General features: G+C 37.3%; 1 protein-coding gene across 2 annotated transcripts; it reads right to left on the bottom strand.

The window, feature by feature from the left end:
- Positions 1-5,191: 5,191 nt before the first annotated feature.
- LOC306864054 (very low-density lipoprotein receptor-like) lies at positions 5,192-24,232 on the bottom strand. 2 transcript variants are annotated; one of them, XM_079407754.1, is made up of 19 exons: positions 23,912-24,232; positions 20,324-20,443; positions 18,307-18,429; positions 17,187-17,309; positions 13,586-13,957; positions 13,164-13,286; positions 12,708-12,830; positions 10,731-10,850; positions 10,488-10,613; positions 10,050-10,221; positions 9,657-9,875; positions 9,394-9,512; positions 8,771-8,910; positions 8,509-8,650; positions 8,188-8,337; positions 7,877-7,939; positions 7,013-7,093; positions 6,426-6,595; positions 5,192-6,058 (listed from the first exon to the last, which is right to left on the bottom strand). In XM_079407754.1, the coding sequence occupies exons 1-19, from the start codon at positions 23,976-23,978 to the stop codon at positions 6,023-6,025; spliced, it is 2,589 nt and encodes an 862-aa protein (XP_079263880.1). In that variant the 5' UTR covers positions 23,979-24,232; the 3' UTR covers positions 5,192-6,022. The 2 variants fall into 2 exon arrangements, with proteins under 2 accessions (XP_079263880.1, XP_079263881.1); XM_079407755.1 differs by lacking the exon at positions 7,877-7,939 and having other exon boundaries at positions 23,912-24,223.
- Between the last annotated feature and the right edge of the window lie 3,636 nt (positions 24,233-27,868).

Below are 27,868 nucleotides of genomic sequence, written 5' to 3'. Positions count from 1 at the left end.
AAATATAGATCCCAATGATCTATATAAATATAGATCATTGGGAGAGTATCGGAATCTAGATAAGCTTGTCCAAGAAATTGATTTGTTGCTAGGCTTTTGAAAAAAGTCTCAAAAGGGGTGAGGAAGTCACTAAATCTAGTGAAAAAAATTTAAATTGGCAAAACTGGCATTGGACTACAGTTATTAATATTTAATTGGTCCTGTCTTGTTTTTACATGTTCATAATTTCTTTGTATGACAGCATGGCCAAATATTATGACCACACAATTTGGCATGTTTCATTGCGTTATCACAAATACAACTATTGAATTTAAGCAACTATGCAGTATGCATTGCTTACAAAATCTTTAACACATTTTTTGAATTAAGGGTAAAGATGTCAAATTTCCTAGGCCAGACATCACTTTTGGCCACTACTACAAGCATATGGCAGTTCATTGACTTTCTAACTGACAATCAAACCATGCTGCAAAAACAAGTCACTTTTATGAGGATTGGGGCTTTCCTGGAGTTGTTGGAGCTGTTGATGGAACTCATGTTCACATTATTGATAAATAAGGAGACATACCAATAGAAAAGGATTTTATAGCATCAGTACTAATTTGTTATAATTTTGCACAATGCAAAGCATTTAAAAAAAAAAGCTGCAGTCCGTAAATTTTGCCTCTTTGTCGCCATCTCTATTTGAAACATGCAATTGCAGTTATTTGCAGAAATATCTTTACGTAGGTTGTGCATGGCTCCTCAGCACGGATGGATCTGATGTTTTGAGCACCAGTGTGGATATTCACTGTACTTCAGAATCACAGATTCTACGTCTTGGAATTATGACCCAAATAAGAATTTTCACCGGAAAATGTAATCTGAACAAGTAAATAACAAGTCTGTCACTTTTGTTCTGACCAACAGAAGAAAAAAAAGCTTTACATTGTCATTTTGCAGACCCTTTTATACAAAGCGACTTACAATTGGGGGATACATAAAGTGATTCTTCTTAAAGAGGCAAACAGACACAGGAAGTGTTTGTAATACCAAGTTTTGGGCATTGTTCAAATAAGTACAAGCTGGAAAGGGAAGGAATAAATAAAGAGAAAGAAAGTTTTTTTTTTATTTTTTTTTATAGGATGAAGTCAAGTAGTGTCGAAAGAGATGAGTTTTCAGCTTTCGTTTGAAAATTGTCAGGGATTCAGCATTCCGGATAGGGGTGGGTGCATTACAATACATCTTGCTACCAATGGTGATTAAATCTAATGATCAATTTGCTCATATCACATCAAACCATGCAAATTATTGTTATATTGTTATGTTAATGTTAACAACATCAGCATTGTTTTTTAGTGTGTATTAGCATTACCTGGAAACAACTGGTGGATCTCCAGTTGTCGCTGATGATTGTCATATATACCTTTCTGGATTAGATTAGATTAGATTAGATTCAACTTTATTGTCATTGCACATGTAAGGTACAGGGCAACGAAATGCAGTTAGCATCTAACCAGAAGTGCAATAAGCAGAGGTACAGGATATACAGTGCCTACAATATGTTACATATGTACAGAAATATACAGATAAGGCAGTAGTACTATGGACATAATTTACAAGTTTTTAAATACTATCAGTATGATATACAGATGGGTGATATGAACATACTATACAGATGGGTTGTGCAGTAAATGTATGTAGACTATGAGCAAAAACTATGAAAATAATTACAAATGGATATGAATAAGCTATAAATTAAGATATATAAACACTAGTGCAATGAACATTGAAAGTGCATAGAAATAAAAATTTACAGTACATAGTACTCAGTGTGTAGATTGGTTGTTTTTTTGTTTTGTTTTTTTTAATCGATTTAATGATGGGGAGGGGTGAAGAGTTTGTAGTGGTGTGTGAGGGGGGTATCATTGGGCAGAGTTTAGTAGGGAAACAGCTGTAGGGAAAAAGCTGTTCCTGAGTCTGCTTGTCCTTGATCGGAGGCTCCTGAAGCGCCTCCCAGAGGGCAGTAAGTTAAACAGTCTATGGTCAGGGTGAGAGGAGTCCTTAAGAATGCCGTGAGCTCGACGTAAACAGCGTTTTCTCTGGACGTCCTCAATGGCAGGGAGTGGTGTCCCTGTGATGCGTTGGGCGGTTTTCACCACCCTCTGTAGTGCCTTGCGGTCAGCAGCTGAGCAGTTCCCATACCAGACTGTGATGCAGTTGGTCAGGATGCTTTCAATTGCACACCGGTAGAAGTTCCGCTGGATGATTGGAGACAGGTGATTCTTCTTCAGTGTCCTAAGGAAGAAGAGGCGTTGGTGAGCCTTCTTGACTAGGCTGGATGTGTTGGTGGTCCAGGTCAGGTCCTCCGAGATGTGGGTTCCCAGGAACTTGAAGCTGGAGACACGTTCAACAACCATCCCGTTAATGTGGATGGGGTCATGCGTTCCACTTTTCTTCTTCCTGAAGTCCACAATAAGTTCCTTTGTCTTGCTGGTGTTGAGGAGCAGGCTATTGTCAGCACACCATGCAGCCAGGTGCTGTACCTCCTCCCTGTAGGCAGTCTCATCGTTGTCTCTGATGAGGCCAATCACTGTGGTGTCGTCAGCAAACTTGATGATGGAGTTGGATCCATGCACAGGCCTGCAGTCATGGGTGTAGAGGGAGTAGAGAAATGGGCTCAGCACACAGCCCTGTGGTACGCCGGTGTTGAGTGTGATGGTGTTGGAGCAGGTGAGGCCTGACCTAACATGCTGAGGTCTGTTAGTCAGAAAGTCCATAATCCAGCTGCAAAGGGAGGTGTTAACACCCAAGTCTCCAAGTTTAGTGGTCAGCTTGGAGGGAATGACGGTGTTGAATGCTGAGCTGAAATCAACAAATAATATCTGTGCATATGTGTTGTTGTTTTCCAGGTGTGTGAGTACCGAGTGCAGTACTGTGCCTACTGCATCCTCAGTGCTTCTATTGCTTCTATAGGCAAATTGGTGTGGGTCCAGTGTGGGTGGGAGGCAGTTCTTGAGGTGTGCCAGGACCAGTCGCTCAAAGCACTTCATAACAATGGGTGTGAGTGCTACGGGGCGGTAGTCATTCAGGCACGTTGGGGAGGAGTGTTTCGGTACTGGCACAATGGATGTGGACTTAAAGCATGTTGGCACCATTGCTTGGGTGAGTGACAGGTTGAAAATGTCTGTGAAGCTGTGAAGCTTACAATCCGCCATCAAAATAAGTTTAATAATTCCAGCTGCTGCAGCATCCTCACGTGCGATATAGCCTACTAGCCGGGACTCCTTTATGTTTACAGACATGACGTAATGATGCAAAGACGTATGGCAGCTTCCTTTATTTCCCGCGAAAACATACCAGAACCATTCAAATTAGAAAACATTATTACAAGCTTACCGTTGTGAATCGGGCTAAGGCAAGTATAGTTTTGAACACTGGCTGGTTATGTACTTGCCCAAAAACTGGGTTTGGATCATTTTTAACCAAAAAAACGTTACACTTTTAGTACATTTAAATATTAAAATTTTTCAGTGTTAAATGATTTGATTATAGTTACATTAAATGATTGGTGATGTGCATCTGTGACTTCATGTGAGCTCACTGTTGGCTGATTCAGAGGTTGAGGGTGGCCATTTTGGGTTTACATCAATGTATTCCTTAGTTCACAACACTTAAGTGTCACCTGTCAACATGTGCAGTTGCATTTAACTTCTTTATAAAAGTCTCATACTCTTAGACAAGTCCTACTTATAAAGACATTTTTGACACTTAAAGGGATAGTTCACCCAAAAATGAAAATTCTGTCATCATTTACTCATCCTCAAGTAGTTCCAAATCTGTATGAATGTCTTTGTTCTGCTGAACACAAAGGAAGATATTCTGAAGAATGAGGGGAAACAGAGCAGTTCTGGGGCACCATTGACTTCCATAGTATTTTTTTTTCCTACTATGAAAGTCAATGGTGCACCAAAAGAGCCTGGTTACAAACTTTCTTCAAAATATCTTCCTTTGTGTTAAGAACTACTTGAGGGTGAGTAAATAACGATAATTTTTGGGTGAACTATCCCTTTAAATAAAAGCTTAAGAGAGCATTTCTGAGAAGTTTTTATACGGGCCCAGACTATACTCTAACCATTCTTTTTTTAAATTCATGTGCCCCTGTAATCTTTTATCAAAATGACTTCCCCCTCACAACATTTTTTTGCACTGGCACAAGGGCATTAAAACCTCCCATTTAGCAACCTGTCACTCACATGAGATCGCAAGCAATAGCAAATGCTAACAACCCAATCAATTGAAAATGGTCCAAATAGAGTCCTGTAAAAAAACAAAACCTCATTTGAGGAGCCACTTCACTCTCAGTGTCACAATAGGGAAGAGAAGATGAGTTTCCATTTCATGCCAGCTTTAACATCAACATCATTTACCTGGGAAGGTCTTACTGGAGAGTTCAGAAGTTGTAATGCGTTTTTTTTTTTTTTTTTTTTGCTGGGATGAAGTGACATGTTGGGCAGTTAAACTTTCCGCTCACTGTCCAGACAGGAGGCCATTTTTAGTTCTAGTATGAAAAAATGAAAAGCGAACATTGAGACAACTGATGTTTGTCAGACTGTATCTGATCCCAACGAGATCCTGGGTAAAGCCATCAACATTTATGTCAGACTCTCTGATACACATCATAGCCAAAACTTTTGTCACCCTGCCCAAAAGCGAATTTCAGACACTTTTCATAATTAATATTTATTGCAAAGGCCACTGTGGCCATTGTGAAGGTCATGCCAAGATTGGCGAATTTACCATACAGGAGAAATCTTTACCAATCCCTGAAATGTTTCTCAGACAGCAAAATTGTAATGTGAAACCAACTGTAATTGATGTTACACCTACACAATTCATTATGCTTGTGCTGCCTCTGCAAAAATGAAGTTCTAAGCATCAGTTTGCATCATGATTCTTGACATCAACTCAAAATGTTAAAGTCTAGAGTTTACCAGTAATTCTAAACTTGATGGTAATTACATGAGTGCATATAAATGCCATCATTCTGATCTCAGTGTAGCTTTAAGTGCATGTGACCAGAAAGTCTGGCTCAAATCCTACCGTTACCCTAACCTAATCTCAAGGGAGCCTATAAAACAATAGAATATATGCAGTTAAATATTCAAGCGTAAAGTTAATTTTCATTTCGACCAAGAAAGAAACTTATTTTAAACTTTAATTTTATTTTACGTTTGCAAATGTTTCCTTTTCACATTACAGAGCATTTTGTTCCCCTGCACACTGCTATAAAAAGGTCACAGGAACAGCACACAAACATACAAAATAGTTTTAACAAACTTCATTTTTTAAATACATTTTCCTCTACCCAGGTACAGTGCCCAACCATAGCAAAATTGTCTCAGTCAAATGTATACAATCTTATTTACAGAGGAACGTTTGATCAAAGTGCTTGAGGAATCCTGATTATGTTTTCCAGAGAGGGATATATACAATGTCTTACAAATGTTGTAACAGCACTTTTCCCTATAGAGCTTTTTCAAACCCAGAAAGACACACAAAGCTTCATAATAATGCATCTCTGGGAAACAATGTCCATTAAGAAAACCGAAAGAACGAAACTTGCACTTTAAAGACATGATCATCTAAAATATGCATTTTCATTTAAATATTTCAGGCATCCACACACACTACTGGCCATCTAATCTGCATTCTGGGTCTCCAGCTATGCCATCATCCGTGTAAATAGGAATTAAGGCTGTTGAATCATATTGGGGCCATTGCGGTGTATGTGAAGGTAATAGCCCAGACCCTCAGAATTCCTTGATGCTTTTGCAGTACCCTCAGCATGAGCAGGGTGCAAATACTTTCTCGCACCACAAATGACATCCTCTTATTGGAGAGTGAAAAAAAAAAAAAAAAAAAAAAAAAAACTTGGAAATGCACTTCAGAAGGCAGCTGGTTGTGAAACCGCTGAAACGGCAGCAGTTGCCATTGGTGCCAAGTGGCTAGTAAATAAACTGGAGCATTGTGGGGGCTTGGGTTATGACAAGTCGTCTTCTGTGTTTACCATTGAAATCTGCAGAAAGACGACAAGAAAATTAGGGGACTGAAGGTCCAGATGCATTACAGCCCGTTAGAAAAACTAAGCATTTAGCAAACTGAAACTGGTGTCTGGCATAAAATACTTATAATTTAATTAATTGTATTAATATAGAATACTTAGTTTTAGGATTATTTGGTTTTGGGAAATGGCTAATTGCCACTCTTCACTTTTGGCATTACAGCACAGCAGAAAGAATAGCTCAAAAGAAATTCTTCCTTTATAAAAAAAAAAAAAAAAAAAAAAAAAAAAATCTATTTCTAAATGTAGACAAGATGACAAATGTATGGTTTCATTAATCTTAAACCACATTTAATGACTATGCTGATTATGCATTACTTACAGCAGGGTACGTGTGGCCTACAGAGGCGCCGTGTCTGGTGATATCGATATTGAGGTCTTCCTCTGTTGTCTTCAGATATACTGGATTATCGAAGTTCATGCTCTTCTTATTTTTGATCTGCCAGTTGCGCCACATTAAGTAACCACCCGCAGCAGCCATGGCCAATAACACTGTAGGCAAAGAACAATTAACTGAATAAATATAAGAACGACTGTAGGGACAGTGAAATTTGAGAAAAAATGTAAAAGAAAAAAATGACAAATGCATTTTTCTTTCCTGCATGACATGCCCAAACTTCCTGCTTTAATATTTTTAATAGCTAAATGGCTGTTATTACATCACAGCCAATAAACTTGTCAAGGGGATACATTCATTCTACCGAGCATTTGATTGGGAAAAAATAGCAGTAGTACAAGTCCATCTGCTCCACTGACATATAGATGGCTTGAATAAAAAAAAAAAAAACAGCTTAATTTCGATTTCATTAGGTCTCTAAATTGTTGCAATTTGAATTGAATAGATGTATAGATCATAAATAATGCAACCGTTTATGAAACATATTACAGGAGAAGAAACAATGTACTTACACACAGGTAGAATAGCCCAGGCTGCAACAGATCCTTTTGCTGATGAATTTACTTCATGTATGGAGGTGCTTATGTTTCCTTCTAATAATAAGAGAAAAAGATATTGGAAAAAAAAAAAAAAAAAAAAAAAAAAGTAAAAAGACCAAAAGAAATCATTCAAGTGAGATCATATTTAAGTAATGGTGTAAATGAAGTTTGGATATGAGGGTGTAAGCAGACAAGCAGCAGCAAAAGGATGAATGGAACTAAAACTTTCACAGCCACCATTTCCAGTCATGTTATTTAGAATGGGAAGGTTTTTCTATTCTAAATGCAGTGTTAAAGACTACAGTTATGGTTTTAATTCCAGATTTAGATTAAAGTACATGGGACGGGAGGCAACTACCCTTACCAGCCCAAACTGGTTCAGAGGCAACCTTCGGTATTGCAGATGCTTTAAAACAAAATTGTTTATGAGTATAAAAACTGGAGGCTCCTTTTCCATTTTCCACATTAACATATTCTATTGTAATTTTCTTTAAAATGCATGCTACAAATAATCCAACGACAGTCAACAATATTTACTTAAGTTACCTAAAGTTTAAGTAGAAATTAAGCAGTAGATTTTAGTTGTAACCAGTAGAAATTAAAATGTGCCCATATTAGCAGGGATTAGTTAAAGTTCCCAAAACCTCAAAGTACTGATTTTATTAACAGGTCAGTCATCACACCCATCAGCCTACCTCAATGCAAGCTTGAAGGAAATGTTAACATGTGCCACTTCTACAGACTTCAACTGTGAAGCCATCTATCATTATGGTGGTAAGCAAATCAAAGGCATTGATCTCCATGCACATGCAGTTAACATCCTAGTAACTGCTTTACCTTTAGGGTGACTGGGGTGAGGGGTCACCCTCCCTACATCCTGAGGGGCGGCAGTAGGTGCCTCTGTTATAAGAGAGCAATATAGAGCCATAGCAATAAAATGGCTAATTCTTAGATTTACGGTAACTTGTGCAACTTGTTTTTAGCGCAGCAGTCAGAACACTGGCCAAAGATGTCCAAAAAATTATGGATCATGAATGAAAACAAAAATTAATGGTACACACGCACACATGCATAAACACAAAATTAACAATGCAAATGAAAGCTTGATCAGCAATATATAATTTTGTTACAAAGTGATAGTTACGTGCCTGGTTTGCAGCACAGGCCATCCGAGGCAAGTGTTTGACCTTGAGGACACACACAGGTGAATTTAGGGGAATGTTTGTTAACTTGTGGAGCTGGCAGGCACATGAAGGAACAGCCTCCATTCTCCACCTTCTCGTTACACCAGTTGGTCCCTGGTTTGAGAAAACAACAGTATCTGGTTACTGCTAACATCTCACTAGACTCTTCAAGATCAAAGCAGAGCTCTAAGATTTTAAGGTTTCTGTTCCTTCTACACAGGCTTTTGAGTCACAGAATCAGCAAAACATGTTATTGCTACTGTTCTAGATAAATTCAGGACACACCAGACAGCTGAATTAGCTCATGGTACACAATGATGTCTTGGGGTTCGTTGAGGTTGCTGGCCAGCAGAGTTACGTCAGATCCTGTGAACTTGTTTGCGCCGTAGATGGCCTCATTCTCACCATCTGTCCAGAACACTCGATCCTGGGATGGGATAAAGAGACAAACTGTTAAATCAGATCACCAAATTCTACCATATAGTGTAATTTGATACTACTGTGGATCCATTGTAGTTGGCAGTTGTAATTGATCTAGTTGGTATACCTCAAAAACAGTAAGGGCAAAAGGGTGGGCCAGGTAGTCTGGTGACTGCAGCACCTTCCGGCGGTTGTCTCCATTCAAGTCTACACTACAAAGCATGTGCAGCTTTGAATCCACCCAGTAGAGTCGGCCCTTAATCAGATCTACAAGACAAGAGTAATGGTCAGGGATAATTCATGATTCTGGCTGGTTGCTAGTTGGTCACACAATGCCCAAGTCTGGAGGACCTGAAGGAAGTCACAGTCCTTCAGAGTTTAACGTCAACCCTAATTAAAAACACCCAAACCAGCCAAGCAAAGCCTCCAGAATTACCGAAATACTAATTCTGCCAGGTAAAAGGCAGGTATGTTGTTGCAGGGTCACATCTAAACATCTGCAGGGCTATGGCCCTCTAGAAAGTGAATTTGACCCCTCTCCTCAAGCATATTCATTCAGCAGAGTTTAGCTCCAGCCCTTATCAAATACACTTGAACCAGTGTTCAGGATTACTTAAATAACCGGTTGGTCTGTTCACTGGAACTGAAATCTGCAGAAAGTTAGCCCCTTCAGGAGCAGGGTTGGCTACTCCTGCCTTACTGGTTCAAGTAAATTAAAGTAACTGAAACATCATGCTAAACGTTACGCACCAAGAGTGATTCCATTGGGCCACTGAATGTCTGTCTCTACTAGGACCTGTCTGTCAATCCCATTCATACCAGACTTCTCAATCTTAGCTGGCTCGCCCCAGTCTGACCAATACAGGAACCTGTAATTGAAGAACAAGGATGCAATTATCTGAACTTTATATTAGCTCAAACCAGAGGACCACTTTCAAAAAGTTTTAACTGAGCAAATCTGAAAATTAGGAAGCTTAAAAAGCAGTGGAAAATGTTTTGATAATCAAAATTACCCTGATAGAGGATCTACAGCAATAGAGGCTGGTTCCTTCAGGCCGCTGTTAAAGAGTACCTTCCTCTTGGTCCCATTGAAGTTGGCCACTGCTATACTCCTACTGCCCAGGTCTGACCAGTAGATGTTTTTGTAAATCCAGTCCACTGCAATCCCAACAGGCATCTGAATGTTGTCAATCACTTTCATATGACTTGCCTCCTGCTTATCCAGTACTGTGCTGTGGGTGGGGGTGGGGGGGGTTAACCAGGCAAATATGGGTTAATCCATGAAAAGAGGTTGGAAAGACAACATTGATAACACAAATTCCTGTTCCTATTGTAGTTCTCATACAATGTTGCTCTAGTTTAAAGTTGCTGCCTTTAGGCCAAGTCAACAGAGACCCAACACTAACCTAAAAATCGCCTTCTGCCCCAGGTCAGCCCAGAATATTGTCTGCTGAACGAAGTCAGCATCTACAGCTACTGCATTCCGCAGCTGCTCCACAATCTGAGTATATTCACGCCGCTCCAGTCCTAGTTTACGGATGTCTCTTCGATTGGTGAAAATAAGACAGGGCTCTTTACCTAGAAATGCAAAAATAGGGTACCATAAGTGACGGAGATCAAAGTTACTGGAATTCTTTGGTCTGTTGAACATGTAGCAGCACTGATTCTGCATGTCTGAATTACTGAAAATAAACTGCACTGTTACCACAGGTGTGCATTAAATCTTCAATGGTTTTCTTACTCATTTCAAATGGAAAACCAATCCAAATCACCATTTGTAGAAAATCAGCCAAGCTAAAAAAAGGGTTGAATTCCAAGTGAATTTCACCTTGACTAGCTCTTACCTACAGCCTTGCACACTCCAGTCGTGGGGTCCATCTGGTAGCCGTTGTGACACTCACATTTGTATCCTCCTTTAAGATTTATACATATTTGACTGCATATACCAGGGTTGAGGCACTCATTGACATCTGTGGAGAAACAATCATAATCTTAGTTACTGTTGAAGAACATTCAAAGATCCATTTTCAAGACCCAAGAGAAGTAATTTTTCTGGCTAAATTTGAACAGCACATGGCTATTCATACCACCGCAGGTCTTGTGATCGATGAGCTGGAGTCCTGGCATGCAGTCACACTCGTAGCCAATTGTCAGGTCGCGGCAGATGTGCGAGCAGCCTCCATTATTGAGCAGACATTCATTCATATCTAAAACAAATGGTGGATGACTGCGTTAAGCACTTGGAATTTCAAATGTGGCATATTCGCAGGAGATGCACGGATATGCTCTGATTCACAGGGATCAATAATTCAGAGGGGCTCCATATGATCAATGCCCCACAGGGTGATACTCAATGTCCTTGGATCACATTTGAAAACATGGAGCATGCTACTTAGTATTGACTCCATGCTGGACAAATGTGTCACAATACTCATTGTGTTTTATGGCTTGGGTGATTGATTTTTTTTTTTGCGCCAAATGTCAACTACAGCGTCAGACGTCATGGACTTCTGGCTGAACGGCTGATGCATCTGGCAAACAAAATTGGAAATACTTTAGGAGTTTCGAAGTCATCACTGGATTGGTTGAATGTGTGTCATGTTCTTTAACAATCTGCCTGGAAACAAAGATGCCTTGATGCCAAACAAAAGTGTTTACAACTGTGACAATGAGCACTTATCAGGATCAACTAAATGCTGGATTTTCAAAAGTATGTGAAATATGTAAAGTTTGCGGCATAGACTGTTTAATATGCGTTCAAGAGTTTTACACACCGGTCTGTTATAGTGGGGACATTTCCATACACCTAAACATGACGCGGCACAAAACAAAAAGTGATTGGTTGCTTGATTTGTCAGACAAATGGCCTCTTGGGCGGTTCCCAGACCTTCTGCCGTCAGTCTGAATGTGAGACTAATATCAAATAGTTGAAGATTACAACTAGTTGTGCTTGTTCAATATGGCAAAAAAAAAACAAAACAAATTGCAAAATTCCTGTCCTCTGTCCACAAACTGTGTATTTTTTCATGGTATCCCATAATGACCAAATGTGGGGGAACAAGGGGTTTTCAGAACAGAAAATGAAGCATGGTCAAAAATGGTTTCAAAATCACAGTTGTGCAAAATGTACCCACCAGCTGGCCATCATACCAATATTCATTTCTGGGTGAACTATTTTTATTTAACCCCAGAGAGTAGAATTTTTTTTCCACTTGATTCACATTGTGGTCTATTACAAGGGTCTTTTAAAGAAGACTCGAGTGTGAAAACATCCTAAATGTGTTGAGAAAGCATTCTTAAGAGCTAAAATGACCCTGCAACAGATGCATTAACAGTGGCGAGGAATTCCTGTACAGCATCTCTCTTACTCGTCCAATGGTCCATTCACACCCCTAACATCTGGAACCGTTTAAGCAGCATTTCTTGAAACGATTTACTCAAACTTTCAGACTCAACAACCCTGTCTAACAGACTACTGTTCCTGCGTGAACTAATTATACTGCAGGTTCTCCCTATTCATGCACCCATGATGCTTTAAGTCAGAGCACTACACACAAATCTCATTGACCTACATTTACAATGCTTGAAGTAATTTTAAAGAATTGTGATTGTTTTGTGCATTGGTTATTTGCATGGTGAACTATTTTCCTTTTTGTATCCATTTAATCATCTTTAAGCAGCCTTAAGATTGAAAGGACAATTTAAAAGAACTGATAATGCAATTGAGTTATGCAGAGTTAAAAACTTAAGCTTTTTTTATTTATACTTCAAACTCAAGTCATAATTGTTAGACTTTATAACTTGCTAATTCTGACATTAGGGGAAGTTGGGAATTGTGTGTCAAATAGCAGTGAAACGCTAAAAACAGTAATTATATAAGATGAAACCAGCAGAGCAATAACACCGTTCTAAGAATAACCCACATTAAAAGTTTTCCTGACACACAAAATATATTTTGTTCAAAGCTGTGCGCGCAATGATAGACCTTTTTAGACATTTTCAAATTTATATAGAAAATATGTCAGAATGCGTAATGAAAAGAACATCAAAACACTTGTACTTACTGCACTCTTTGATGGGTTCATCACTCCAGTCAGGACAGTCACGGACCTTATTACACACTTTACTCATCTCAATACACTCTCCACTCCGACACTTGAACTGGTCAGGACCGTTACACTGAGTTACTGAGCAAAGAGACAAGGAGAGTCATTTCAGTCCATAAAATAAATCAAATAAACAAAAAAAACACTGATGTGAGCTAGTCTAAAAATTACATATTGTTATATGGCTAATACTAATTCAATATTTGGTGCAGTGTTCGCTTCTAAATTCTAAAATATTATTAAATGACATTATATACCACTGTCTACTTTCCTATTCGGCCTACATCATAATCTTCCATATTACTGGCCTGTTAATAGTACTATTAAAATCTTTCTTGGATTTCAAGGATATTTGTTACTTTTCCAGGTAGAGTATTCTAAGGAGGAAATGTTTTTCCAGTTTAACAGACTCACAGTTTTTGCAGTTGACTTCATCTGTACCGTCTGCACAATCTCGGAAGCCATTGCACTGTCGGCTGCCATGGATACAGCTGCCGTCATCACACTTGAACTGTTCGGGTCTGCAGGTACGGGCAGCTGGAAATGACATGGACAAACAGAGACCAGTTAGGCTAGTTATCCAAACACCAGAGACCAAAACATGCAGAAAACAAGGGTGCTGTTTCCATGACAATATATTGCAGGCATGTATAACACACACACACACACAAAGCTAAAATATGCACAAAACAGAACATGCTGTTTGAACAACACATAGAATATAAAAGGCGGAAATATATTTGAAAAAGCTAAAATATGCAGAAAACAAAAGGTGGTGTTTCCATGACAATATTTTCCAGCCATATATAACATAATAAAACCAAACCCACACTTACAGCAGTTTTTCTCGTCGCTGCTGTCCTTGCAGTCTGGATCCCCGTCACAGCGCCACTTCCTGTGAATGCATTCCCCAGAGCCGCACTGCATCTCGCTGGGTGAACACTTAGCCGGCGGTGTGGGGTTGCGGCCGCAACGCTCTGGCGACTCGTCCGATTGGTCCTGGCAGTCCACATCGTCGTCGCACAGCCAGCTCCTAGGAATGCAGGTATTATTCCCACAAGGGACTTCACTCGGGCCGCAGGAGGAAGGAGCACAATCCTGTTCGTCACTGCCGTCCCCGCAGTCATCCTCACCATTACAGACAAAATTACGAGAAACGCAGCGGCCACTGGCACAGGTGAACTCCAGAGGAGCGCATGTAATGTTACCTAAAGATGATAACACAGGAAAACGTCTTGAGTGGCTGTCAAATGAATCAACAAATGTTTCAGGCCTTCAGAATAATAATGTGGACAAGCAAATGGAGACCCCTGGAAATATAAAAAAAAACAAACACACAGCTTTACGTAGGCCTCAAATTGACCTCAACAACGGTCTACGTGTCTTCTTATCTGAATCAGTGTTATGAACTAAAACCTAAAATAATTCAGCATCAGATTTAGATGAAAAAGGTAACTTTAAAATCAGAAATGTTGCCTTTGTGACTAACTGATGTTTAAGTAAACCGATACAAAGCTAAATAGAAACATGAAAAACTAAATAAATGACTAAAACATCAACTTAAGCTCAAATGATTACAAATATTAATAAGTATTTGAATATTGCAATAAAAACAAACAAAAAACTGGTCTGCATTCCTACAAAAATAAAATAATTCTATGTATATTTTAGTTTTATGTATACTTTATGCATATTTTAATGTACATTTTTATTTTGTCAATAAAACATTCCAAAAGTGGTATTAGAACAAATAATATGCATTAGAATAAATAATGGTATTACTATGCATAAATTAATACAGGTGCATGTCAAAAAAAATTGAATATCATGAAAGTTTTTTTTGGTAACATTTCAAAAAGTGAAACTCTTATTTTCTAGATTAATTACAAGTAAAACATTTCAAAAGTTTTTGTGTTTTAATTTTGATGATTAGACCTTACAGCTCATGAAAGTCAAAAATCTCAAAATATTAGAATATTTCCTAAGATCAATCAAAAAAAGGATTTGCAAAACAAGTTTAAAAGTTCTTTAACGCATGTTGATTTATGCACTCAGTACTTGGTCGGGGCTCCTTTAGCACAATCTCCAGCATCAGTGAGGAATGGCATGGAAGCGATCAGTCTGTGGCTCTGCTGAGGCACTATTGAGTCTTCAGCTCGTCTGGATTGTTGGATCGACTGTTTCTCATCTTTCTCTTGAAAATATCCCATAGATATCATATGGGGTTCAGGTCAGGCGTGTTGGGTGGCCAATCAAGCACAGTAATATCATGGTCAGCAAACCACTTGGAAGTGGCACTGTGGGCAGGTGCTAAAGTCCTGCTGGAAAAGGAAATCAGCATCTCCATAAAGCTTGTCAGCAGATGGAAGCATAAAGTGCTCCAAAATCTCCGGGTAGACGGCTGGTTGACTTTACACTTGATAAAACACAATGGACCAACACCAGCAGATGTCACGGCACCCCAAATCATCACTGACTGTGGAAACGTCACACTGGACTTCAAGCAGCTTGGATTCTGTAGCTCTCCAGTCTTCCTCCAGACCTTGATTTCCAGATGAAACTCAATTTACTTTTATCTGAAAAGAGGACTTTGGACCACTGAGTAACAGTCCTGGGCCGGGTTTCCCGATAACGATTGATCTTAGCGCTTAAGAGCGTTTATACGAGTCATTTTACAAACGTTCATTATTGTTTCACGTGCGTTTCCCAAAAATGCACTCGACACAATCGCACGTAGTCCTGCTTTAAGTGCTACTTAGGAGTCGCTATCCGTTTGTCAAGTGCTGAAATGTCAATTTATAGAATGGCTTGTAATTGTAGTACATGCTCATTTACTGAAATGTTAACCTAATGCTGCATTCCAGACAGCTTGGATATAATAACAGTTATAAGTATAATATTAATCTACTATATATAATAATATTAAATAATCTATATTAAATATAGTACATTAATATACTTCTAGATTAGTATTATACTATATAGTAGGCTATATAATATCTGTAGACGTTATTTCCGGGTCCAATACATGGCTGGATTTCGTGCACGTCAGGAAGTCATAGACAGATTTTTTTTTTTTTTTTTAAGTTTATCCCTATTTTTACTAGTCTTTGAAGCATATTTCTTACATTGCTTATTTTGTTTTTTTTTTGTCATTTAATTTAGAGGTGTATTTCTGTTTTTTGTTTTCTGACCTTTGTTATTATTTCATTTATAAACTCATTTAAAAAAAAAAAAGAAAAAAAAAAGGAGTAATAAAGTGTACAATAAAGTACAAATCAAAAGCTTTAAATTATAATAACATAGCCCAGTTCTTTTTCTCTTTAGCCCAGGTAAGATGCTTCTGATGTTGTCTCTGGTTCAGAAGTGGCTTGGTAGCCCTTTTCCTGAAGACGTCTGAGCGTGGAGACTCTTGATGCACTGACTCCAGCTTCAGTCCACTCCTTGTGAAGCTCTCACAAGTGTTTGAATTAGCTTTGCTTGACAGCATTCTCAAGCTTGCTGTCATCACTGTTGCTTGTGCTCCTTTTCCTACCCAATTTCTTCCTTCCAGTCAACTTTGCATTTAATATGCTTTGATACAGCACTCTGTAAACAGCCACACCTTTCAGTAATGACCCTCTGTGACTTACCCTCTTTGTGGAGGGCGTCAATGTTCGTCTTCTGGATCATTTCCAAGTCAGCAGTCTTCTCCATTATTGTGGTTCCAAAGAACAAGAGATACTCTGAATTTATACTGTATGGATGGTCATTTATTGAAACTCAAATGTAAATATTCTAATATTTTGAGATACTGATTTTTGACTTTCATGAGCTGTAAGCTCTAATCATCAAAATTAAAACAAGACTCTTGAAATGTTTTACTTTATACATGTAATGAATCTAGAAAATATGAAAGTTTCACTTTTTGAAATAAGTTGCCAAAAAAAGAACTCACAATATTATAATTTTTTGAGATGCACCTGTAAATAAAGAAACTTTATGCATATTTCTTTTGCAGATTAATTGTACAAATGTATGAATAAATTAATTACTATATATATATATATATATATATATTTGACATGCTTTGTCTGGGAAGAATTACAAGGAATGTTGAAAATGACTAAAATGCCTCACTTTTTAGATGTTTGTGTGTGTCTCAGCATATTTGAACAGTTTGGGCAACTTTAGAGGTGACATTACTCTTTTGTTCAAGACAAAAACACAGATGTATTTGATTGAATTTACCTATTCTAGCCCAATTCAAACAGAGCTTTAAAGAAACAGGGAAAAAAAAAAAAAAGTGATTTTTCTGAAGAGTTTTACTTTGGATCTCAGTGACTCATTTCCAATTATTGCCTTTACATGCAAAGAATCAGGAGATGAGACGGGCGAAACGGGAACTCAGACTGATTGTAAGAGGCGGTTCAGCCGGTGTTGTGTCTAGTGACTCACCACAATTAATCTCGTCCTCTCCGTTGTCACAGTCCTTCTCACCGTCACACTTCCAGAAGACTGGAATGCACTGTGTGGAGCCGACGCCACAGCTGAACTCGTTCACTCGGCAGGTCCTCGTGTCTGAGAGAAAATACAGTCAGGACCATACGACTTCCCATTAATCAGATTTCACAACTCCACAAACAGTTCGGTGAACCAAAGCACGTTTAGCCACGTAATCCAGGAATTTGGATCTTGAATTATATCAAAGTTCCCATGTCATATTTGGTGAAATAATCCATTTTAAGTGCTTGCCAGGCTTAGTATAAACAAACATTGTTTTACAGCATGACATATGGGTGTAAACCTTAACATAGCAACAACCTTTAGACTGGTGTGAACAATTAGGTTGAAACATTCACCTCTTTGGCTACACTCCAAAGACACTGGCGGTTCATAAACAACGGGACATGTAATATCAAAGGAGGATCGGTACTTCAGGTCTGTTGCGTCATCTATGAAACCTTTGATATTTTACACTTCAACTTCAAACGTAACATCCTCAACATAAACGACCAAATCAAAAGCTAATCCGATGTCTAGATGGAAATATTGATCTTAAAGCAAAAGATCACTTGTGTGTTTATAGCCACCCGTGTGCAAATGCTCACAAACACACACACAGTTGGTCCCTTTCCATTTTCTGCTGACTAACTTTCCAACAGCTGGTCAAACAAGAGAGCTGACATGCATAACTGCACATACACAGATACTTCTGCACTGGACTGTATAGCATGTACAGCCACTGTACTTTAATAAAGCAATATTCCCCGTTGTAATAAGTGCCTCAAACCATTAAACTAATCTTTAGTTTTCCGCAAAAAAACAAGGACATGCAAAAGATATCCATGTGCTTTTATAATAGATGTCATGAAGAACTAACGTACAGGAGTGTATCTAAATATAACCCACATTTGAGATAAAAGACTCTTGCTCAAGTTAAAAATAAACAGGAAAGTGTATGGTCAAGCCTTGAAGGTAATTTGGGATTTACAATCCACTCAGAGTTCATGCAGCGAATACAAAGTCATTATACCGCTGAATAAATATGGTGTGTTAAAGATGAAATCGGACTCACGGCACATTTCGATGCTCTCGTCTGAGCCATCCTCACAGTCTGGTTCCCCATCGCACTGCCATCTCTTGGGAATGCACTGGCCACTGCGGCAGACGTAGTCCACCTCGGCACAGGTCTTCCTCACTGAAACGGTCAAGAAAACGGACATGTTATAAAACCTATGCTTCAGTAGATGTAAGCATAGGCTCAAAGGGAGTGAAAAACAAACAATGCATAAGAAGGTCTGCTCAAGAGTACCTGAAATGCTTGCAAATTAACCCCATCCAGATTTACAAGAGGCTGTGTAGGAGTCTGAAATGCAAATCTTAGACTTTGGCACATAGTTTGACTACTTAAGAAGCAATGTGCAATGCAACGTGGAAATATTTCGGGAATTATTTAGATTTAGGTTCTAGGCTGCTTGAAATAGTGCATCAGAAAACTGTGCCATTTACCCAGTGCTGCAGTGTAACTTTATTGTGTGAAACAAAATACATAAAATAAACTGATATATATTGTTATGTTAAGTATTGCAAGTAGTAATTATTCACTTTTTACATAAATAAAAACACTTGACAAAATTACATTGTCATTTTGCAGACGCTTTTATCCACAGCGACTTACAATTGGATAAATTAAACTACCCCCCCCCCCCCCCCCCCCCCAAAAAAAACAATGTATACTTAATTTATACTTGAACTGATCAAAATGAAAGAATACACATTAATTTGACCAAAAGTTATTAAGATTTAAAAAAAATTATAATAATAATTAACACTTATTTTGCAAGGACATTAAATTGACCAAAAGGGATAGTAAAAACATTGGCATGGTTTAAAAAAATATGTTTTTTTAAATAAAAGCTGCTCTTTTGAACTTACTACTCAAAACAATTAATAAAATAAATAAATACTACAGTTTCTACTAAAATAATAAGCATAACTGGTTTCAACATTGCTAATAATAAGCAAATCATCATCATATTAGAATGATTTCTGAAGGATCATGTGACACTGAAGACTGGAGTAATGATGCTGAAAATACAGCTTTGACTCACAGGAATAAATTACATTAACATTAAAATAGATAGTTATTTTAAATTGTAATAATTTCACAATATTACTGTTTTTACTGTATTTTAAATCAAATAAAGGCAGCCTTGAGCATAAGAGATAACAAAATTGTATTTTTTTTTATATTATTAAAAAAATATAATGTTGACACAATGTTGGTTGTATAATGTTGACACTGCAATAAAAATACTAATGAAATCCTAATAATAAAAATACAAAAATATATTTACTGTACGTTTTCAAGTCAAATAGGTTGCAAATTGCAATTTACACTCTTTTGTAATTTGAACGGTTCATTGAATTAGGGACAAAAACACAAGTATACATTCACAGTCACCTCAAGAGAAGCAAAAGACGTGTTGCTGTTGGAAAAAAATTGCGATAAACTAAATTAGTTCATATTTCAAAATGTTTTTTTGTTCTGTCATTTATTTTATTCTAGAATTATAAGAAGACGCTGGCTTCTCAGAGTAAAAGGTGAAGAGGCCTTAAATGGGAACACTAGGATCCAAAAAAAGACTTCAGCTCATTTTATCTGTGCCGGCCCCCATCTGTAATTTCTAATCGCATCAATGACCCAGTTAGCACACAGATGAGCGTTATAGATCACCTAGGTGGGAAAATCTTTACATATAAAACCACTTGGTGTTCAGTCATACTATGAAGGAGTGTCAAGCAAGCAACTGTCCCTCATCAATATTTTAATTTCCCTGTGCTTAGTCCAAACTGCATGCCAATCTGTTTCTGCCTCCATTATGACAGATTACCCAAGAGTTACATCAGCTCTTGAGATCAGAACTAGTTTAGCTGCGGATCAGGTAAATCACACACTGGCTGGTAGGTGTGGCTATGCTGGCGAGCATCAAGACAAACACACCCACACATCAGAATAATGACGGATGTTGTGTCGCTGCTGAGCTGATGTAATTCTCAGCAGTCATACACACCAATGCACACAGACTCACCGCAGGACGTCTCGTCACTCCCGTCCGAGCAGTCCAGGTCGCCGTCGCACTGCCACACAGACGGGATGCACCGGCCGTTCCCACACTGGAACTGAGACTGCTCACATTCTATTTGGGAAGCTGTGAGGCAGAAAGAGGCGGCGTCAGTGGCTTGCTACAGTCAGCCTTATAATGACTTGATCCAAGAAACTGGACACATTTTTTGATATTGGTTACATTTTCTGGGAAGTTTGTTTGTTTTTTGTAAATTGAGTGATATACTAAATGAATAAAACATTTACAATGCTATCATAGGCTAAATCATAATGACTAAATGTAAATAAAGTAATAGTAGTATACATTTTAAAAAGCATAGATTTTTTAAAGCCATGTCAGCATATTAACAAAGACCGTTACAAAAATTCAAGAGTAATATCAATACAATAAAAATAAGATATTCATGAAACGTCTCTGATAAGATTATCTAAACACTCATGATTGTAAAATAATCTGACTAGACCGTACATGATTTGACTGATCCAAGCAGCCTTCTGTGGAAGATCTGACTAAATGCCATCAAAAGGGTACAGTATGAACGGTATGGAACGGGTGCATTAACTACAAATCGGATAAAAATAGTTTTTGGCAAGACTAATGGTCTTCAGTTACAGTGTACATTAGATCTGGAATGAGTCCTTTCAAATGTACACCATCTTTCGAACAGCCATTACTAGTCAAACACCACAAACAGCAAAACTCTGAATAACATGAACTGCATTTCTTCTGAACGAGGGCCAGTCCTTTGAAACAATGCGGTCACTTCATTCATGGGCACCCGCTTCCCCCTTATGACATTAGCCAAAGTCAGCTGCTCATGTTATGACTGCCGTTCAGTCAAATCAGAACAGTTCAAGATCAGTCCCCAGCTGGGACAGGAACATTATCAATGCTAATTAAATCTGTACCCCTCCATCGACCTACTCAAAATGACAAAACGGCATGGCAGATGAATCCGAACTAGCTATGAGCTTAAAATGTGTATCTTACGGTTTTAGATTACAGTTATCAGATCATGCACATAAAACAGCTGTTCCTGACTGTGACTGTGTTTGAGAATCTCGTCACAGCTGCATAACTTCAACAAATTTTTCAAATGGATGAATGCTACATTATTATATATGACCGTCTCATTTTGCATAAGCAATTCAACAAGCAAAGTCTACATATCGTTATACATTTTTAAATATAATACTAAAAATAAATAACCAGTATATTTTCATATAGCAATTGCAATTGGTTTTTTTGGTCTAAAAGCATATTTGACCAGTTTATAGCTCTATTAAACTGTAAGACAGCATTTTTTGACAGTAGTATGCTGTTTATACCAGAGCAGCCAAAGCATCTGCCAAATAATAAAACCCTACTAAAACTGATGAGTGCGCAAACCATTTGGCATTTAAAAGTAATTTTGATGTTTACAAAATGCTGTGCTGCCAATCTGTAAACACTCCTTAAAGAAAACGTCAGTTCTGAGATTGGCTTTTAAAATGTGAAGATCTCTTGCAACATTTCAGCCTACCAGGAGAGACACAGCTTTGCAGCTTGCCAAAGGCCCAGAAGCCTTCTTTTCATATGCGTGCAAGTAAAACATTTACCACAAGACTCCCAGAGCTCTGATTCATCAGAATATCTAATCTTTACTTCATCACAGACAGATGCTGAGAACGCAGAAGGGACCGTTTGGAGCAGCCTGACCTTAAGACTCAAAACAAACCCCCCTCTTCATCATCAGCACTACATATTCCCATGAGAAATCAACCATATGAAGAAAGCATCAAATAGTATTTCCTTCAGATAAACCCACTCTTTTTTTTTTTTTTTTCAAATCACCAGAATTACTTCTAGTACTAATTACGTCTAAACTGTCATTTTGCAAATGCTTTTAATGCATAAATACAGTACCTATCGTTACAAGGTCAGACCCCACTGGAGAAACCTGAGGTACTTTGCTCAAGGGCACAATGGAGGCAGGTCATGGATAAACTCAGCTGGGGTTTAAACCAACAACCTTTCAGTTACCAACCCACATCTTTAACCACTAAACCGCCCCAATCTTGTTGTGCCTAGATTATGAAAATTACAAAAACTAAAATGAGTCACCTGCATAGATATGCTTAATCCCCCCCCCCCCCAAAAAAAAAAAAAAAAATCATGATTATTTTAAAACACAGCACCATCAGTGTAGTCTGATTTCTCATTAGAAAACGCATGTTTTTTTTACAAGGTACCAATTTCACAGATTTTTATGATGATTCCAGTAAAACAATACTTTTTTTTTTTTAGGTAGAAATCGAGCATGAAGTGTATATAAAGTGGGGAGTAAGCAGATGAGATTCAAAGATTCATAAAATTTTCCAAAACAAAATTGAGACATTGTAGTGTGATCCGACTCCTGAATTAGTAAATCTTATGAAATTATTATTTTTAGTCAATTAAAAACCAGTGGAAGTGGTTACTACTTTAACTAATAGACTATTAACCAGTCTCTAGAACTAAGAGTTACTCGACTCAAAATGAACTCAAAAGAACAGTTAAGGTAAACGAGAAACGGGTGATAGTTGCACATATGACAATATTAAGCATCAAATGAGCTGTTGGAATATTTGAATGAATGGGTTTAATACATTAATAGTACAGCTAGAAACTATAATAAATAGGCCTAGCATTTACATCGGTCCAGTTGAAATCTGAAATTATCTAAAAGAATCGTTAAACAGGAAGCAGAATTTACGATTCCAGCGCCTAATGTTTACATGGGGTAGTAATTAACACACAAACACAAAAACTCAGACCCATGTGAACGCCCCCCTTACACTGCGCTCAGTCTAGCTGCTTTTGAACGCAAGAACGCGTCCTCGTAACGCACTGCTTAGACGTTAGATTGTGCAAATCACGTATAACATATCAACACTTAAAAGTAGAATACACCCTGAAGCTAATAAACAGGCTAAACAGACCGCTGCTATCACCGGCGGACATACGCGTTTCACACGCGCTCCAACCGGAGTCACCCGTTTAATTACCGCAACCAAACACGCCTCGATTCTTCACCGAGCGAGATTTCAAACAAGCATTTTAAAATGAAAACACAAAAGGCTCTGCTATTAAATAACAGGCCTGTATACATGCATTAATAAGTGATCAAACATAAGCAGGCGTTGGCGCAGATATGTCCAGCAACGCTTTCAAAACGCACATGATTCCGTTTGAAACCAAAAGGAGAAATCATGCAGTAGCCTATCATTTAATTAAAGCATTTAAAAAGAACACCACCAATAATGTTAAACGTAGGGTGGGCTGCTGTAAGCCATTCGCAAGGGCCTATACATTTAGCGATCAATGAGCCATTCAATCAAATGCAAAGATCCACACGAAAACATTTTTCCTCTGGAGATTTACGCACGAAGCTGGTCAATTTATTACAAGGAATTTAAATCTCCTGAGAATTAGATTGTAACACTGTAACCACAGACGTTCTGAGAACGCGGCATTGTTCTATATGATCTTCCCCTGGCAACCATTGTTACCATCCTCGTTCTAAACACTCACCGCGCACAAATCCACACAGCTGAAGACATACTGGCAGAATGAGGAGCCCCGGAATAGACGTGACCATTTCGCGCTAGAGAGCTGAACGCCGTGCTGTCTGTGGCCTCGTCCCTGATATTGTAGCACAGCCGATATGTCTTCGTGGGACAAATAGAAAGCGGCGTGATCCACGGGCTTTTATCTCATTTAGGCAGTTCCCAGGTCAGTCTCCACACACGCGAAGCGCTCGCGGAACCGCAATCCATGTCCTAATTTACTGATAGCGTGAACCTGCAGCGAATAACCGCGCCACTGCCGAACACAGGCGTGTTTTTCTCCTTCAACATGTCATTTACACATGGTTAACCCTTTCTGTACCACATCTTCCACTAAACCTGCCCTACACGTCTGGTGAAGACAAATGAGGAATAAATAAATCCGTAAACCTAAACTAGAGTCATCTTCCTCAGGCTGTTTATGGAGGGATAATCCTATACCTTCAGTACCATACTTAACTGTTTAACATCACTCACTAATTGTAGAAAATGTAAGCTTTTCATTTGGTTAAGAGCAACAAATATTCACAAAACAAAAGTCATTTCACGTTCTTTTGAATAATTACATGAGAGATGTGACTAAAAACATTGCTGGCTCACACAGAAAACTACAGTATAGAAGTTTTGGGCCTTGGTTTTTACTTCATAAACTGAAAAGTTTAAGCATTGTTTCAAGTTCCAATATTATTCTGATACTTCACATAACTGAGGAACTTTTCCTCAATTTTTTGTCAGATAAAGGGAGACTTTGGGGCGAGTGGTCACACTCTCATATATTGTTTACTCTCATATATTGAAAATAATTATAAAATATTTATTTATTTTTAATTCATTCATTCATTCATTTACTCACTTACTTACGTTTTTGATAAAAAGTAAATTTTATTAGAACATCTCTATTATTGCCCAGATAAATATTCAGTTTTTTTAAAAAGAAATTAATACTTTTATTCAGTGCATGATGCATTACACTAATCAAAAGTGACAGTAGAAACATTTAAATTATTAATTAAAAATCTGTTTCAAATGTCTTTTGAAATGTCTATTTCTTTTATATTTATATATCTATTTCTATTGTGCATTTCAATAAAAAAGTCTTGAAAAAGTCAATTTTTTCTTGTAAGTTATTTCAAAAAGTGAAACATTCATATATTTTAGATTCATTGCATGTAAAGTAAAACATTTCAAAAGTTTTGCATTGTTAATCCTTTTGATCTTTTATTTAAAAACATTCACAAAAATCTAAGCTTTCATTGGATAATAAGAATTTAAAATGGGGGGAAAAATCATTATGAAATAAATGTTTTCCACAAATACACATTGGACACAATTATTGGCACCCCTAGAAATTCTTATGAGTAAAATATCTCTGAAGTATATTCTCATTCATATTCACAATTTTGAGCACTCCAGGGTGATTATGAACATGAAATTATCCAGCCATGGCTTCCTGTTTCACAGAAATATAAATAGGAAATGGCATCATGGATTCTATCAAATAACAACAGATAAAAAATCTAAAAGTGACTGACTCTGTTAGACATCTTATAATGGGCCATGTCTGGATCTTCCAACCGTACAATAATCCAAACACAAACCTCAAAAACAACACAAAAATGGGTCACTGAGTACAAAACCAAGCTTCTGCTGGCCATTCCAGTCCTCTGACCTGAACCCTGTAGAAAATGAGTGAGGTGAACTGAAGAGAAGAAGCACCAACATGGAGCTGTGAATCTAAAGGGTCTGGAGTGATTCTGGATGAAGGAATGTTCTCTGATCTCTTGTCAGCTGTTCTCTAACCTCATCAGGTATTATAGGAGAAAATTTAGAGCTGTTAAACTGACAAATGGAGGTTTCAAAAAGTATTGAATAAAAGCGTACCGTTAATTGTGGCCAATGTGTATTAGAGAAAAACATTTATTTCATAATGATATTTCCCCCCATTTTAAATTCTTATTATCCAATGAAAGGTTAGATTTTTGTGATTTTAAAAAAATAAAAGATCAAAAGGATTAAACAATGCAGATTAATTTTCACAGGCTTCTTTGATCATATTTATCAAGGGTGCCAATATTTTTGGCGATGACTGTATATATATATAGCCTAACCGGGGCTGAATGGAAATTTATTAAAATAGCATAAATCTTCCAATATTTTGGTATAGATTTATAAAACCTATAAGACTGAAGCCGGGTCTGAATGGAAATCTATTGAAATAGCATAAATCTTCCAATATTTAGGTAATAATTTATGTAATGCATTTTTTAAATAATCTTTTTGCATGATATTTTTATTCCTTTGACCAATTTTGACGGATCAGCTGAATTTTTGGATCAGTCCACTGGCTTCATTCTGAATTCCTTAAAGTACTAATAAAGTATGCAATATTCTGCTTCGTTTGACTGGATATGGTCACTTTGATGAAGACATGATGGACAGGGTATCAAACATCTGAGGAGAAGAGTACTGATCAAAGATCAAGGTGGTTTTTCTTTCTGAAAACAGGATTACATGAACAGGAGGGCTTCTGTTCCCAGATCAGAACTTACACAGGAACCTTTCATGCATATTGATCCTTATTCAGAGCAAATCAATGTTCCCCGCAGAAGCCAGACAGAGCCGTGTGCAAGCACTATATTAACCCTGTTCATTAATCATCAATCCTGGCATCTTAGAGTCTTCTCTTCTCATTTGTTCTGGCTACATATTCAGCATCTGATTAACGCTTTGAGAAATATATATATATTAATATCCTATTTATATTTATCTGATGTGGTGATAACTTTATGATTAGATTAGTAGAGGAAATCATCACTATTTGTAAAGAAAGTGGTTTTAAAATAACCACTTTTGATCTCTTGTATTATTTTGATGAGACCGTGTCGATTTCAAAATGGCTTTCTGGATGTACAGTGAATATCTAAGACTTAATAAAGAATTACATACATAACTGTGGACTTAAAATAGTACTGGAAACATATCGGCTTGGGACACTGGAATTCATTTTCAAGCATTATATCTGCCACAGGTCCAGTGCTGTGCTCCACATCACTCACTGCTGCTTTTAAATTCTGAAAGTATTCCATATAATTTTAGGATCATTTATACATATACTTACCAAATAACCATGTATATAATACTGATTTGAGGTTGAATCATTTTATTAAGAAAAAGTCAAGAAGAATTTCATATTGTGTTGTCACTATTCTTATAATTTTTTGTTTATGTAAATAAGATCTGGTATTTCAATTTCTAAACAATTTGTTTTATTTTCACTGTGTATTTAGTTTCAAGTGTGTATCATTTACCTCACAACAGTGTACAAGCATAACAGTAACATCCAGTTATTAAATGACTTATATAACGTACAATAAATTACACAGTTTGTACAATAAAATAATACTTACAGTATGAAATATCGCAATAACATTCAGGTGTTCTTATGTTGGAATTCAAAACAACCATGAAAATATACATTGGGAGTTATTTTCCAGTGAAGAAGCATTGCATAGCAGTGTCTGTGTCTCCTGTGTGATATATTCAGATCCATCACCCTGGATCATGTGCAGCAGCTGACTGACATCAAACATCGTGACATAAACTGACATTTAACAAGCTTTCATATAGTCAGGTGAATCTCACAAAGCATTACCCAAAAATCTACTAAAAATATGGTGCATAAAAAAAATTCTTAAAAATTTAATTCTTAATTCCTCAATTCTCACTACTTAAAAAAAAGAAAAATTTGCTTTATATATATATATATATATATATATATATATATATAAAATGGGCTTTCCTTACATCACTACTTTTTATTATTATTTATATGTTTATTTTTACTATTATTTTCTATCTGCTTAAATAAAAGGCAGGCAAAATACTACCAAATATTTCCGAATTTAAATAATATTTGAAAAAA

The sequence above is a fragment of the Barbus barbus genome, assembly GCF_936440315.1.
Source record: "Barbus barbus genome assembly, chromosome: 45".
Taxonomy (NCBI): Eukaryota; Metazoa; Chordata; class Actinopteri; order Cypriniformes; family Cyprinidae; genus Barbus; species Barbus barbus.
The sequence above is the reverse complement of the archived record's forward strand: the minus strand, read 5'-3'. Positions and strand labels throughout refer to the sequence as shown.